This window comes from Somniosus microcephalus, chromosome 27 (genome assembly GCF_052327205.1).
Source record: "Somniosus microcephalus isolate GS21.2 chromosome 27, FLI_Smic_1.0, whole genome shotgun sequence".
NCBI classification, from domain to species: domain Eukaryota; kingdom Metazoa; phylum Chordata; class Chondrichthyes; order Squaliformes; family Somniosidae; genus Somniosus; species Somniosus microcephalus.
In genome coordinates, this window is record NC_141013.1 from 12,604,820 (window position 1) to 12,621,245 (window position 16,426).

At 44.6% G+C, this 16,426-nt stretch overlaps 1 protein-coding gene across 3 annotated transcripts in view; it reads right to left on the reverse strand.

Annotated features, from left to right (window-relative positions):
* Positions 1-16,426, reverse strand: part of LOC147099976 (perilipin-2-like) — a 48,213-nt gene that overhangs the window by 16,565 nt on the left and 15,222 nt on the right. For 2 of the 3 annotated variants that reach the window (XM_085968526.1, XM_085968527.1), the window contains one exon: positions 9,399-9,659. In XM_085968526.1, the coding sequence (XP_085824652.1) occupies positions 9,399-9,659 (261 nt within the window). Of the gene's footprint in view, positions 1-9,398; positions 9,660-11,406; positions 11,537-16,235; positions 16,238-16,426 lie in introns of all 3 variants that reach the window. The other variant, XM_085968528.1, reaches the window with a different exon arrangement.

Consider the following 16,426-nt stretch of genomic DNA (forward strand, 5'->3'; position numbering starts at 1 on the left):
ACAACAGAGCTAGAGCCATTTTCCGGCATTGACCAGCAGAGCTGGGATTAGACTATGTGGCTCTAGTGAAGACAAGCCACTAGTGCAGAATTTATGGATCAAAAGATTCCAATTCTAGATGTTTACAGATTAAAAATATTACGTAATTAAATCTTCCATTGTACAGACAATGGAGAGAACGAGGAAACAGCTCTGTCACTATGCGTGGTGACATTGGGGGGGAATTTGTCGGGTTTGGGGGGGGGGGGGGGGGGGATCAGCAGGCACGCTTGGTGGCGGGTCGGGTGTTTATTTTTTGACAGCGGGTAGCGAACCCGCCACCATGCTAGTTTCCCCGATGTCGGGTCTGGCATCGCTGAATATACCCGACACCAAGTGGTGGGGGAGGCAATTTAGATGATTAAGAGCTTGTTAACAGGCACAAAACTATTTTAAGCTCACCTTTAAATTTTTATAAGAGTTCACCCATGGATTCCCGGTTGCTCGGGGATCACATCAGGTAAGCAGGGCTGGAGTTGTCTCACCATGGGGTCATTTAAGTTGACAGCTGCAAATGTGCTATAAAAGCTTCCATTTCATAGCTGTTAACTTTCCAAGGTCAGAATCTGTTGCTTACTGCATTTGGAAGACAGACTAAGCTTTATGCAGCTTGCAAGTGTTTGGAGCAAACTCTCTATCCCGTGCCACCTCATTGGAACAACCTCTCTCACCATTGACAGATTGCTTCGGTCATCTGAACGTCCCCTGCCACCTATTCCATCAGCATCGGTGCCCTTGAAACTCTCACACTTTGGTCCTCAGAATCCCACCACGATCAGCCCCAACACCAACACCACCAGCAACCTTCTCTGCAATCACCTGATGCTGCACAAGACAAAGGGCATCAACATCCGACCACATTGCTGCCCGGGAGGCCAGGGATGGCCTCACCATGGCCAGATTTACTTCACTTGACCCTGTACACCCTGGCTGCCACATGATGCACCAAGTTGGCTCCACCCCACACCAACACCATAAAGCATCCCTACAATGCCCAAGCCATTCCTTTCACACTCATCACCATTGTGGGGGGGGGGGGGGGGAGGGTACGGTTATGTCTCACCATTCACTGCAACTCACTAAGCCACTCAAATCTATCCAAGAATGCAAAATGTTGAAAATAAAGATATCAATTTTTGACAGCACATTAATAGAAACTTCACATGAACATTGGCTAAAACACCCAAGTGCCTACCCTTGTGTTGTTAGTTGGTACGATTGGACTAGGATGAGGGAGAGTGTGAGGGGTGGCTAGTGAGATGGGGAAGTGATAATGTAGACAGAGAGGGATGGATGGGTGGAGGTGCAAGGTATGTTGGTGTGAGTAAGGGTGTGCAGGAGTAGGGTAGGGAAGGCAGGTTGATGGGGATGTGATGAGTGGCACAGCAGGATGAGGTGGAGTGTGGCTTTGCAGTAACATTTTGCAATCTACCGAGATCATTGAAAGGTTTGCACCACTGCAGCCTGGTCCTCCTAACGACATCCCTGCTTGTGCCCTCCTGTGCAATGTGCAACCAGGCTGCGCTGGTCTCCTGGAGAGGTCTCTTCCACCTGCGAGAAGGGAAGAGGGCCTCCCTGTGTGCTGTGACTCCCTCCAGAAGCATATGGAGGAAGTCAGAGGAGAGCCTGGATACAGCCCTGCACCTCTGTGCAGTGTTTGCAGCACCTCAATGCTGTAGAACACCGACAGCACAGCTGTCAAAATCAATTTGGACATGGCCCCTTTAAGGAAACCGGCTGATGACACGTCATCAAGTGATGTCAACAGACCCGCTTCCTTCAATTGGCTGGGAAATGCGCTGAGTGGACTTAGCAAGTCCAATCAGCGTAATATCACGTTGGACAGCTGGCTGGAACCAGCAGCAGGGTCGCAACCCGCCACCAACCTTGGCCACACCGGACCTGCCAAGGTAGGGGAAATCGTGGCCATTGTACCTGAGGATTTCAGGATTAGGATTTCTAGCATTAACACCCATTCATAATTTTGGTGTAAATACCAATCAAGGAAATCTCGTGCCTGATGTCACTATGCAAAATGCCCAGTGCAGTTTTTCCTCATGCGGTGTTATTTTTCTCTTACCAATTTCACCACAAGCAGAGAGCGAAGCCAAACAAGCTGTTTTTTCATAACCATTAGGACAAGACAACATTTACTGAGTGAGGCAAGAGAGGGTACAGACCACTGTGAATCAAAGTTGATCATACCTTGTTTACCATCCATTAAGGGTTCACCTTTGAGGCAACAGGGTCCAAGATGTATTACCATTAACAGAGTTAGGATTACTTCACCTTCAAGCTTTAGAAGTCCTCCCACACTTCCCAATTTTTCTTCTCTCTTGTGGACATCAACTCTTGCCAATATATAGTTCCATGGGTACCAAGTATCTCTGGTACCTTGCGCTAATGGCCAATATATTGTCAAAATTGCTTTGAGTCTGGACATCATTATCTACTGACTAGCGGTTACATCTGTAATATACATGCTCTGCTTAAAAAAGGTAGGCTACTTTAGCCTAATAGTTATGGCAGTAGACTAGCAACCTTGAGCTTGTGAAGCCAAATCCCACCATAGCAAGTTGCAAAACCAAATTGGTCATTTGTGGCAAGCCTCAGACAAGTGTCCAAAATAAACTACCTTGTCATAAAAACCTAACTGGCTTGCTAATCCTGCCTACCTACTCGGGCCTACATGTGACTCCAGTCCCACAATAGGTCGTTAACTCTTAATGCCCTCTGAAGTGGCCCCTGCCACCTTCAGGGAACTAGGGATGCCCATATTCTAAACAATTAAAAAAAAAACACTTGGAACACACCCTCTAGAGTAAAGACTAAAAGCCCCCTCCCAATATACAGTCTGTTACTTCTTTAACAGGTTTAGCCACACAAAAACAAAGACTCCAGAAACCATCAAATGTATTCTCCACCAGCCCATTGTGCCGGGGTGGAATTAAACAATTGTGTGTAATGAATGTAAAAGTCCACTGTAGTGGAGGGCTAAAAAGGTGACTACTACACACTTATGATCTACACTAAATCATAATTTAGTGTTCGAAGCTCACCAGCAGAGTGCTTTACAATCCAGCGATCACATACAGACCCAGCAATGACATCCATAAAGACCGTAGCAGAGATGGCGATCACCAAGAGCAGAAGAGATCACACCCGATGGACAACCACCTTGGTGAGGTCCTGGACACTGCTGGCACTCCAGCATGACTCAGTACACCGAGGAGCAGAGGGGAGGCAAAACCCTCACATGAACTCGATCAAGTAAAGAATTGGCTTTAAAAAACAGCCTTTTATTGATAATGCAAGATAAAAAATAAAATTAACAGGTGTCATAAAGTGTTATTTTTTTTTTTAAATTGCAGACAGGAACATTGCAAAATCTCCTGTATCGGTTGGTGCCCTGGCTGTGAGGTTGAGATTTATGGGGCAGAATCTGCTCAGGGGAAAAAAAGACGCAATAGGGAAGTGAGGCGTGCCAGGCAAACAAAGCAGGAAAAGTAAATCAAAAACATCTTGCATCAATATTTAGAGAAAGAGGGAGAGAGTACAAGTTAAAACTGGTGACTGGCCCCTAGAGATTGATTCATTCCAGGCTAATCTTGGACATTACTTCAAAATTTGCACTTGTCAAAACACTGAAGTAGGATTGTGTGTCTCAATAGGATTAAGTGGATTAAAATAAGCAAGACAATTTGCTTGTTTCACCATACAAGGTAAGAAAGGGGGGTGGGGGAGGGCACATGGTCTATGTTACACTGTTACATGCCATTTCTTATTTAAAAAAAGGAAATGTACCACAGCACCTTTAAACCATTTCATTTTGAACTAGACTATTTAAAAATACTGAACTAACAAGTGTATAATCTTTGCTCGAAGTTGTGCTCAAGGCAAGGATAGTCCACCAAACTAGTTTGGATTAACTTTAGTCTCTTAGGTGGAACAGACTAAAAGACTGTTGGTGTGGAATGTCAAACTTGTAAAGTATGGGTCTTAGATTTGCTGCCCCCCCTGAGTTAACCCGTTTCTTACACAGCAAGAACGGCAAAGAATGAGAGTCTTTATTAAAAAGAATCTCGCCCAGAACAAAACACCTTCCCATTCCTCTACAAAGACATTCCCTTGTTAAATAGATGGCAGCTCAGGAGGGGAAGAATCCTACATATTTGCCAATCCACTGCCTTTCCCCATGGGCCTCGACGCCATCAAAATGAGCTGCTATGGACTTCGAAAAATGTCTTCATTCATGTCCCCCTTAGCAAAAGAAAGACTTGCATTTCTACAGCGCCTTTCACGCCCACCAGACGTCCCAAAGCGCTTTACAGCCAATGAAGTACTTTTAAAGTGTAGTCAATGTTGTAATGTAGGAAACGCGGCAGCCAATTTGCACACAGCAAGCTCCCACAAACAGCAATGTGATAATGACCAGATTATGTTGATTGAGGGTTAAAGTATTGGCCCAGGACACCAGGGAGAACTCCCCTGCTCTTCTCCGAAATAGTGCCACGGGATCTTTTACGTCCACCTGAGAGAGCAGATGGGGCCTTGGTTTAATGTCTCATCCGAAAGTCAGCACCTCCGACAGCGCAGCACTCCCTCAGTACTGCATTGGAGTGTCAGCCTAGATTTTGTGCTCAAATCTCTGGAGTGAGACTTGAACCCACAACCTTATAACTCATCCGAGGCGCGAGTGCTACCCACTGAGCCACTGTCATGGGCCGCAGTCTTTTAAAGAAATTGTTTATAACCCTCTATTAGTTTAATTACAACATCCATACAGAAAATACTGATGTTTTACTACAGCAAGTCTTTCCATCAATAAATCAGACTATAGTTGGGACCAATCAAAGCAACGTTCGGCTACATTCCTGTGGAAAGCTTCACACTTTAGTTTCTACGTAGTCTCAAGTCTCTGCTCCCTTTTAATTCATAGAATGCAACTGCACAAAATAAAAAACATGTCACTCAGCCCATCAAGTCTGGGTGATGTTTTTCTTCACACGAGCTTCCTAGACTAAACCGCCCCCACCACCCCCAAAATCACTCCGCTTCCAGCTCAGCTGGGGAGCTGGCGGGTTTCCCGCCCCTGATCGGCGAGCTGCCCGTCAGTGCTTGTTCAGTGCTGGCAGCTCACAAATATTATTCTAAATGAGGCCCAATTATGAAAATGGCTCAGGCCTACACCGGTGCGATCGGGTGGGCCTAGCGGATACCACAGCAGCTTAATTTACCCACGAATCGAACATCACAGTCTCAGGATAAGGGGTAAGCCATTTAAGACTGAGATGAGGAGGAATTTCTTCACCCAGAGAGTGGTGAACCTGTGGAATTCTCTACCACAGAAGGCAGTTGAGGCCAATTCATTAAATATATTCAAGAAGGAGTTAGATATATTTCTTAAGGCTAAAGGGATATGGGGAGAAAGCAGGGACAGGGTACGGAATTTGGATGATCAGCCATGATCTCATTGAATGGCAGAACAGGCTCGAGGGGCCGAATGGCCTACTCCTATCTTCTATGTCAGCCCCCTCCCCATAACACTATTTACTTTATCATAACCTTGGAGACCTTAACCTCTCGGCTCTACCAAAGAAGCCCCAACCTCTCAAGTCTCTATTACTGAAACCCCCTCCATTATAGCCCAGGCAAATCTATGCTGCATAGTTTTTCATTGCTTTTATATCCGTGCTAGAACATGGTGCCCAAAGCTATACACAAGTATGTCCAGTGGTGCCAAATCTCCGGACTGAAAGAATTAGTCTAGTATTTTTCTTCCAGCATGCAGTCAGCTGCCAGGCAGGCAACAAATGGGTCCCAGGAAGGTTGCCAAAGTGTCAGTTTGAGACTAGATGAATATTTCCGTACCAGCCAGAACTCAAGTCACAACATTTTCAAGGTACAAGGCTGGTCTCTGGGAGCAGAAAGGTTACTAGTGCCACTCAGGTCTGAAAGTTGACCCAAGTAGGAATACTATGGAGATGGGATTGAGGGGAGAGGGGGTGGAGAAACATAGAAGATAGGAGCAGGAGTAGGCCATTCAGCCCCTTGAGCCTGCTCCGCCATTCAATGAGATCATGGCTGATCATCCAAACTCAGTACCCTGTCCCTGCCTTCTCCCCATATCCCTTGATTTCTTTAGCCTTAAGAAATATATCTAACTCCTTCTTGACTATATAGAAGAGCAAGAGCCAGTATTTATGGAGCAAGTACTTGGTCTCCCTCCATCCCATGACAATGTTCATTTTGGTGAGGGGAGGGTGGGTGTCAGGGGCCCTTTCACATCCTCAAGACACCCCAAAGAAATGTACAGCCAATGAATTGCTCTTGAATTGTTGTCACTTATGTATACAAACGAAGCAGAGAACTTGGCTCACAGAAATGTTCCCACAAACAGTAATACATAAAAATATATAGAAGTTACAAGACGGAAACATGCCATTCGGCCCAACCTGTTCATGTTAGTCACCCTCCTCAAGATAGTTATCACATTTAAAACACCGTGACTTTGTGCGATAGTGTAAAATGGGCAATAGCGTAAAATGGGCGATAGCGAGTTGGCAGCCCGTTTTACATCTTTGCCGATTATTATTTCCATTGAAATCAATAGAATGCAACACGGGCTGCCAACCCGCCATCACCGGTTCCACACTATCGCACAAAGTCAAAATGATCCCCTTGTTCACATATCCCTTGAATAAGGTGAATGACCAGTTCATCTGTTTTTGTGGTGTTGATTCAGGGATGTATGTTGACCAGGACATCAGAAGAATGCCCCTACTCTTCAAGAAACACACACACATCAAAACCCAAAGTGATTCAATGGTGTGGCTTGATTTGACATTTCACAAGTAGCACCTGCTTTGATCGAAGCCAGGAAGGTTAAAGTTACACAAATCCATTTAGATATGCAGCTGCAATGTAATTTAAATTGAAAGAATCTGGAGTGCATTTTATATACTGCAAACACATGAGATTGTCCTGTACCAAGCTGGCTAATCCAAAGATGTTTTAAAGGCAATGCGAGTTCCTGTTATTCTAAAAGGTGTCAACGAAAAAGGTCATATTAACAAAATAACTCAGTCACGACTTTTCTAGTTCAACAGCGGTCATTGCTCCTCTGAACTCTCCTTTCTCGTTCCTCCCAAATATGGTGTCTTAGATGCTTTTCTAAATCCTTCCTGTGGCCAACTCCAATTCTTTCCCATGGAGCTCCTCGCCTCCCTCCGTTCTTTTCTTCCTACAACAGAAAGGCTTTGAAAACCCAAGCTGGTCATCGCTTAACTCACCCCTTCAAATTTGATGATGGTCTGCACCATGAGCCGTTGCCCTTCTCTTGGGTTTCTCAATATACAATTAAAAATTCCCATATACAGTACCTTGGGGTCACTATACTGGATCCTACTTCTCAAGAATCACTCCAAATCCACCAGCAATGGAGTTGAAGGTCGGCTGGCCAGTTTTGCACGCACTATTTAGTTTAGCCTCCTATCTCCTAACTGTCCGCAATCCCCACCCCCTTTTTTTGAATTTTCTATTGTGGCTACTTACCTTGGTTTCTCCCCCCCAAATCCCCACACGAGTTTAGTTTTTCTTCAACCGTCAGAACAGGAGTAGGCCATTCAGCTCCTCATTAGATCATGGTGATCTGTACCTCAACTCCATCTACACACTTTGGTTCGGTCTGTAACCCTGAATACCCTTGGCCTAGCAAAAATATAAACCATTCCATAATGCTCACGTTAAGCAACTTTTATTCAGTGGCCAGAAGAATAGCTTGTATAGGAAATGGAAGCAGGTTGGATGCAGTTGCTACTCTCAAGAATTGCAATTAAGGCACACTATTTGTTTAAAAGGAAATCTACTCTCCATCTGGCTGGCCTATACTTAACATAGGGGGAGTTAGTGTCAAAAAGAAGAGTTCCTTTCCCAGATGGACATCCTTTACTTTGAACACAAGAGCTTGCCTCCCCAAAAGTAGTAAAATAAACACTTTCCAAGAGCTCCACACACAAATTTGGCTCTGTTAGATTCTCTGCTTTCCCGATCACCAAGATCCTTTTAAAATGGGACAATAAAGTTAAATGCCATTTTGGGCTAACAGTATTATTCAAGTACTGAGGCTAAGCTTATTCAAAGTACAGAAGGTTCAGACATTGCCCACAGCACCGATTGTCAGTTTGTGATACTTAGCAACAGACGTTCACAGACAATATCTGGAAGGGATGGACTAACTTGATTCTTCAGGGTTAAATGGTTCCCACAAATTTTTATAGAATTCAGTTAAAATAATTTGCTCGTGACAAGGCAGGTCATAAGAACATGAACTTTTTACAAACAAGAGGAAGTTATTGGGCCAAAGAAAAAAATCCATCCCTTTCTAAAAAGGAAATTCAGGAAGCACGAGGCTTAATTCTGGGACCTTCTCGATCTATTCAGCTCCGTGGCGCACTCGGACACACTCTCCCTTAAATGAGCCATCCAGGAAATGTTGGAGTTTCCCCAAAAGCTTTGATTCTTTGGGACCATCTGAAAAGCACAAGCTAGAAGGAACTCAAGTTAAGTTTTAATCGCAATTATTCCTTGCTAGAATAAATTGCTTTGCGGTTTCGCAGTATCAGATGTGACTTTAAATTTGAATGCATCGTTTAATAAGAATGACTTTTAAAGTAGGGTTAGATACAAAGAGTCCCAGAACTGAACAGATAAACAGCATGGCAGAACATGTTCCATTGAATTCTGATGCATAATAGTATAGGAGATTCTTGGAAAAAGTCATGTCAATCTTCCATGTGCTTCTCATGCATCCTTCCTTCCGATGCACTTTTCACCACTTATGGTAAAATCACAGTTTGCTACCAATACTTAGGACCTTGTAGAAAATGCTCTTCTTCATTGAACCCTGATGATCATGTATTGAAGTATGTCTGTAACCAGCACTAATTATAGATTAGTCATCACTTCGTTTTTACATAGCATTCACGACAACAGAAACAGGACATTCGGCCCAGCTGGTCTATGCCGGTGTTTATGCTCCACAAGAGCCTCCTCCTACCAACAGTTTGGTGCCACTTACATCACATGCCTAACCCGAGGAGGACCCGACCGTAAATTAGAAATTTAGCATGTGAAAGTAAGAAATGTGGTAAAATGTTCAGGCTTGCCTATTAGTGTGCTTTAAAAAAAATGAATTGCGCAATTAAAAAAAAAAAACAATGGAAAGGGGGTTAGACCCTTTTACTAATACCCAAAATGATTCACCGGCAAGCACCTCCTGTGGATGCAAAGTGAACCTGCTTTCTAGTAGTTTGCTCACTGTTTACTGCGACAGGGCTGGAGCTTGGAGAGGCACTTACCAGTAAGATATTGAAAAGACCACATAGGACATCATTTTTCCTCACATGTAGGCTTTCCCATGCATCCCACAACTTTTCTCTTAGTTGGGATACCAAATGGCTAGGGAAGATGGGAAGATTGATGGACCAAATCTGGCTGTAGAACCTCTGCATGGTCTTGAACATTTGCTGCTTCTGCACAACATTTGCTACTTCATTCAGCTTGGCAACAATATCACTGAAGACAGTTTGAAAGTTCTGGTGAAGACCATGATCTGCAGGCTGCACAACAAAAACAAAGTCACAGAGCCATTTGTTTTTATAAATAGACTAAAAAATTACTTAATCATCTGAAATCTCTCCCCAATTTGCCATTGGTTTGGCCAAAACCAGGCTGTGTTTTTCTTCCCCAGTCTTCTCCTCATTTCCCGACCATTCTCAGGTAGTTTCAGGAGCACCTTCTGGTTTCCGTGCTCAAGCGATATGCGAGTCAAGTGTTTGCAGGCAAGGTAACTCTGGGAGACATTTCAGTGGAGCTCATTGTGACTTTATCTGATGTTCATACACGTACAACATCCAACAAAGGTCTGGCTCATGAATGGGAATCCCGTCTAGATTATCTCCCCACCGCCCAAGTCCAGCCCATTGAGGGCGGTTGTAGTTTCCTTTCTCCCACCCACCTCACCTGGAACCAGGAATGAAACCTGTGGCTTTATCCCACACTAAGCAGTACATTTCCTCACTGGGCTATCAATGCAAACAGACAAGTTTTGATTCAGCTTAAAAAGCGGTACTGGCATATCGAAGTCAAATACTCCATATACCATTGATCAATATACAGTACCATGGAGCACAACATTTTACCATCCCAAAACACCTCCTAGTACTTTGCAGTCCCCGGGAAGTAGTTTCATTGGACTGTTTGAACGACAGCAGTTTGAAGTCCATTGACAGAATGTCACATTTATATCACCAAATAATTTTTAATTTTACTACTTTTGGGAGGCAATCTCTTGCGTTCAAAGTAAAGGGTATCTGTCTGGGAAAGGTACACCAAGTAATTCTGGTTTTGTGTAATCTTGCATGGTAAAATATTTTTCCTGGGTACCCAAAGCTCCTTTGATTACAAACGCTGTAACAACCGCCTTGAAACATCTTTCCCTGTTGCTATGACATTATGCAAATATATACCAATTCTTGTGGGGGCAGGGAAGAAGGAAATTGTCTTCAAGTGCAATGAATGCAACATCATGGCTTCAGAATAGGAATGGGGGGGGGGGGGGGGGCAAATGAACATTAGGCACTTGAACAACTCCTAGCAAAGAAAAATCAAGCCTATTTATAAAAGTCAAAAAAATGAAAAAGGTAAACACATTTTTATGCAATGCAGTCACTCCAGATCCTAGTCTCGGGTTGGCTTACAGCTCGTTCCCTAGTTGTAAAATTAAAGTGATAGTAAATAAATGCAAATGTTTGCATATACACAAGAGGGATGTTCGATCCCTGACAAAAGGAAATTAAGCCAGCTGTACTGTCAGTACATCGGATAAGACACTGCACTTTGGGTATGCCTCTGGTTGCACTGCATTTACACCAAATATTTTTCTTTCTTTCTGCTTGCCAACTTAGGATGAGTTTCCACTCGTACTTCAGTCAGCGAGACAGATTCCTCTTTGTACCGACAAGTTGTTGCAGCCATGAAGTGTTCAAAATACAAACGATTTTCTGGGAGGCTGTATTTGGTGGCTTGCAAGGTCTGTTTTGAAGTCATCTTTTGTGATCCAAGGGCCAATTTTGCAAAAATCATGCTCATGTCAGGAAGTCTAGCTTGCTCAGACCACATTTGGGGAAGAAAAATCACAGGCACACTCCCCACGATTTCCAATCCATTAATTTTAAATGGACAGAACCACGGGGAGGAGCAATTCCGCAATTTCCAGGCATGGATGGGCAAGGCTCAGTGCTGGGATTTGCATTTGTAAATTCAGCCCTCTATAGTCTGCTGAGCTCTGCCTATGGTCAAAGTTACCTCCAGGATTCCACCCTCCTTTTGCTCTCCTTCCGTGTTATTAGCATGCCAGCGAAATGCCCATCTGATAAAACCTTTCTGTACATTAGAGTTGCTGCTGGCAATATCCAGGTTCTCCTTGACCAAAGTTCTCGGGGGGGGGGGGGGAAAAAAGCGGAAAGGATTCTCTTGATTTTTTTTTAAAAAGCAAACTAAGCAAAAAGTAAGATCCTTTTCCTCCAATTAAACATTAGAAAGACTGAAGCTATTGTCTTTGGCCCCCACCACAAACTCAGGCTGAATCAGACCATTTGCAACCTTGGCGTCAATGCGCCCTTTCATTTTTTTTGGCCCGTACGGCCCCTTTAACGGGCCATTCAAAATCCCGAGCTCGCACGTTTTTCTTCTATTTAAAAGCCGGCTCACTAGCTGCGCGGCACCTGCAGAGCATTGCTCAGCTTAGAGGGAACGTTGCTTGCCGTCCCAATCTGACCCGGAGCTTACCTGCCAACCCCATAACTTTTCCATCGCAAAGACCGCCTGCTTCCACCTCCATAACATTGCCATTCTCTGCCCCTGCCGCAGCCCATCCGCTGCTGAAACCCTAATCGATGCTTTGGTTAAGTCCTCCTGGCCAGCCTTCCACCCTTCATAAACTGAAGCTGATCCAAAACTCTGCTTCCCACCAAGTCCCGTTCACCCATCACCCCTGTGCTCGCTGACCTACACTGGCTCCAGGTTCACCAACACCTCGATATTAAAATTCTCATCCTGGTGTTCAGATCCCTCCATGGCCTTGCCCCTCTATCTCTGACCTCCTCCGAGAACTCTGCATTCCTCCAACTCTGGCCTCTTGTGCATCCCCTCGTCCTTTGTCCCACCATTGGTGGTAGTGTATTCAGCCATTTAGGCCCTAAACTCTGGAATTTCCTCCCTAAACATCTCCATCTCTAAGAAGAATTGAAAAGGTTAATGTCTGGGTCCTTGCAGACAGCAACATTCCCTTCAAAACAAGTTTACAGTTAGCATTGTTGTGGAATAGTAAAATCAACAAGGGCTTACAGGAAACCCTCATTTTGTTCAATAAGCAATCTACACCATGCAAGATGCACGTACTACATTCAAATGCGTGACCCAGTCCCACATCCCTCGCCACTGTCACAATCTTGGTATCTCGATCAGATTGCTGGTTTGTTTTGATAATCTTAACTCAACACATACTGCTTGCCTTTGGGGAGTGAGGAGGAGGAGAGTGACGAGGACAAGGACGAGGACGAGGAAAGAAAGAAAAGAAAAAATACAAAAGATACCTATACAAAATCAATGCAACATTTTAACCCAAATTTCTCTGCCTTTTCTTCCTTGCTCAAAAAGTTTTGGTCACAAATTAGATCTTGTCCATTCAGGAAAGAACAAGTTAAACTTTTCAATACATCAGAAGACATTTCATACTCGAGCCCAGATTTTAACTCCCGAGCAGCCTCAGCACAGACCCCATCAGTCTCCCACCTGAACCCAGCAGGAAGTGCCAGCTGGCTGCTGGGCGGGAGCAGGACGTCAGGTGGCAGGAGGCCACCGCCAGGGACCTGAAGGAACCAAGTGCACAGGAGGGGGTCGGGAGGGCAGTGCAGTCAGGGGTATGAGGAGGTACAGGGTTTCCTTGTGGGGCCCCTGATCCTCCTGACCCACGAGGTATATATAATAAAATTACTTACTTTCTGGCCCCGGATCCGCTTGCTGCCAAGCTGGCCTGGAAGCCATCACGGCTTCCTCGTCCAGGCCTTGGGTTAAAATTGCAGTCAGGCCTCGATGATGTCATGGGCGCCTGATCGGCATATTTAAAGAAGGACCTCGCTGCCTTTTGCCAGGTGTCCCACTTGCCTGCTCAAAACAGCAGGTAAAATTGCAACCGCATGAAGGCAGCGGGATTGGAGGTGGAGGAGGCGCAAGATGCTTTGGCCATTTTCATTGCCCGCCCACCTGGTTTCCGCCGAACGGGCGGGGTTAAAAAAAAAACGGCCCTACCTTTTACGCAAGTTCACCAGTACAGATTAGATAAGTTCAAATGAAGGGAAATTTCAGTTACAAGGTTGAGAGAAATTCAACAGTTAAATCTAGAAAATGAGTCAAAGGAAAATTGCCTTTCATTGAGCTAGCAACATACCAGACGAGGCTTTTTAATCAACATATCTGGCAGAGGTTCAAAGTTTATATTTTTACACATCATCTCATCTAGTGGGCCTGTACAGTATTTGACTTGGACTAGTGTACAGCTCAGGGCACAAATAGCCAAGCCCCATGTCCCAGATGTTAGAGGAAAAAACACTTCGGTCACGCTATTTGTTCCAATCAAGTATTCCAACCCACAACAGCACAGAAGCTTTATGCCGCAACCTCATGTTTTTCCTCAAATTGCAGGAATTTGCAATAAAAATAAGGCCCTATAGGGAGACCCAAAAGTAGTTTTATACCAACTGTACATTTTTACAATGACAGGCAATCTGGTTCCGCTACAGGTGAACCAGAGGGCCTCGAGTATTCTCATACCCCATCATTGACCGCAACCCGTCTGAAAAAAGATGAACAAAAAATACCACTTAGGTGTACAGCTGCTATTAATATGATAGGATGTAGTTAACCCAGATGATCCACAAGGCTGCACTTAAAACTGGATTAGAACAGGTATTTAGTACAATTCCATTATTTCATGGATCCCCATGACATGCAATGGATTCATTGACATTTCATTTTGAAGGTCAATGGTGATGTAGTACAACTTCGAATGACTACAACAACAACTTGTATTTATATAGCGCCTTTAACGCAGTAAAATGTCCCAAGGCACTACACAGGAGTATTTGAAAACAAAAAGACACCGATCCATATAAGGATAAATTAGGGCAGGTGACCAAAAGCTTGGTCAAAGAGGTAGGTTTTAAAGGAGCGTCTTAAAGGAAAGAGGGGTAGAGAGGCAAAGAGGTTTAGGCAGGGAATTCCAGAGCTTAGGGCCTAGGCAACAGAAGGCACGGCCACCAGCAGTTGAGTGATTATAATCAGGGATCAAGAGGGCAGAATTAGAGGAGCGCAGATATCTCGGGGGGTTGTGGGGCTGGAGGAGATTAGAGATAGGGAGGGGGGGGGGGGGGGGCGAGGCTGTGGAGTGATTTGAAAACAAGGATGAGAATTTTGAAATCGAGGCGCTGCTTAACCGGGAACCAATGTAGGTCAGCGAGCACAGGGGTGATGGGCGAACAGGACTCGGTGCGAGTTAGGACACAGGTTTTAATCGCTCTACTATTGGCGGCCGCGCCTTCAGCTACCTAGGCCCCAAGCTCTGGAATTCCCACCCTAAACCTCTCCGCCTCTCTCTCCTCCTTTAAGACACTCCTTAAAACCTAATGGTCCTAATATCTCCTTGTGGCTCGATGTCAAATTTTGTTTGATAACGCTCCCGTGAAGCACCGAGGGGCATTTTACTACGTTAAAGGCACTATGTAAATGCAAGTTGGTGTTGGTTGAGATCACCACCATTTAATTTATCGATTTATTTTGTACCAGAAAGGTATTTAGTCATCTTCAGGAGGTTAAATGATCGAAGGTAAAATTCTGAGGCAACATCTGAAGCCCTTATCCACTCCACCAACTTTTAGAAAATGGATCTCAAGTTAACTGACTGCAATGTGGAGCATTCAGTGCAGGGAAACAGAGCAATATTTGTGCTGAGGGTGTGGGCCACTAGAGGAATGGTTTGTGGTACTATGGCAGAATGTTGTGAAGCCGAAATGAATGGCCAAGGCCCACGATACAGGACATCAGCATTGCTGAGGAGTGAAAGAAAAAGTAGCAAATTATAGTTTTCCAGGCTTGAATAAGGAAAGGCAGAGTCAAGCAGTTCCAGTTCTGAAATCCTCAGAAAAAGGTGGTAGAGGTGCAAAATAGAAGCTTGAAAGACAACAAGCTAATTCAACCCCGAGTCACGCGGTCAACTTTTGTTAAGCTCATTCCACAGCCATGAATAATTTTACCATCTTCAAAATCCATGTGGAGATCAAAGTTCAGTTAGTGATCGAAGATGCACGTATTACTGATATTGAGTCATAGGTAGCATGCCGCTTTAACGTTGACTGGATAAAGGCATTTAAATAATCGATGGAGCTTCGTGCAGTAGATGAATTGCAAAAGTATTCAATATTTCGCAATGGTCTTCAAAACCTCACCTGAGGTCCACAACTTCAAGCTATAGTCATTTGGGGCCTATATTCCATGAAGGCAATTCAGCTGACAAAGATACTGCCCATCTCATATCAAGAGTTGCATACCCCAAATTGAAAAAAAGGAATTTATTTGTCTGCAAACTTGTGCACAAGGTTTAGGGATTTTATCATGAATACATGACATTCTATGGATTTCAGTGTTCACGAGTATCATCTGTTTAATATCAACAGACAACACTTCAAAAACAAGCAAAACCGAAGTCAATGGGAATCGGGGGGAAAATTCTCCACTGGCTAGAGTCATACCCAGCACAAAGGAAGATGGTTGGAGATCAATCATCACAGCCCCAGGACATCGCTGCAGGAGTTCCTCAGGGCAATGTCCTAGGCCCAATCATCTTCAGCTACTTCATCAATGACCTTCCCTCCATCATAAGGTCAGAAATGGGGATGTTCACTGATGACTGCAGAGTGTTCAGCACCATTCACAACTCCTCCGATAATGAAGCAGTCCATGCCCGCATGCAGCAAGGCCTGGTCGACATTCAAGCTTGGGCTGACAAGTGGCAGGTAACATTCATGCCACAGAAGTGCCAGGCAATGACTATCTCCAACAAGCGAGCTTCTAACCACCACCCCTTGACATTCAACGACATTACCATCGCTGAATCCCCCACCATCAACATCCTGGGGGTCACCATTGACCAGAAACTTAACTGGACCAGCCACATATATACTGTAGCAACAAGAACAGGTCAGAGGCTGGGTATTGTGCAGCAAGTGTCTCACCTCCTGACTCCCCAAAGCCTTTCCACCATCTGCAAGGC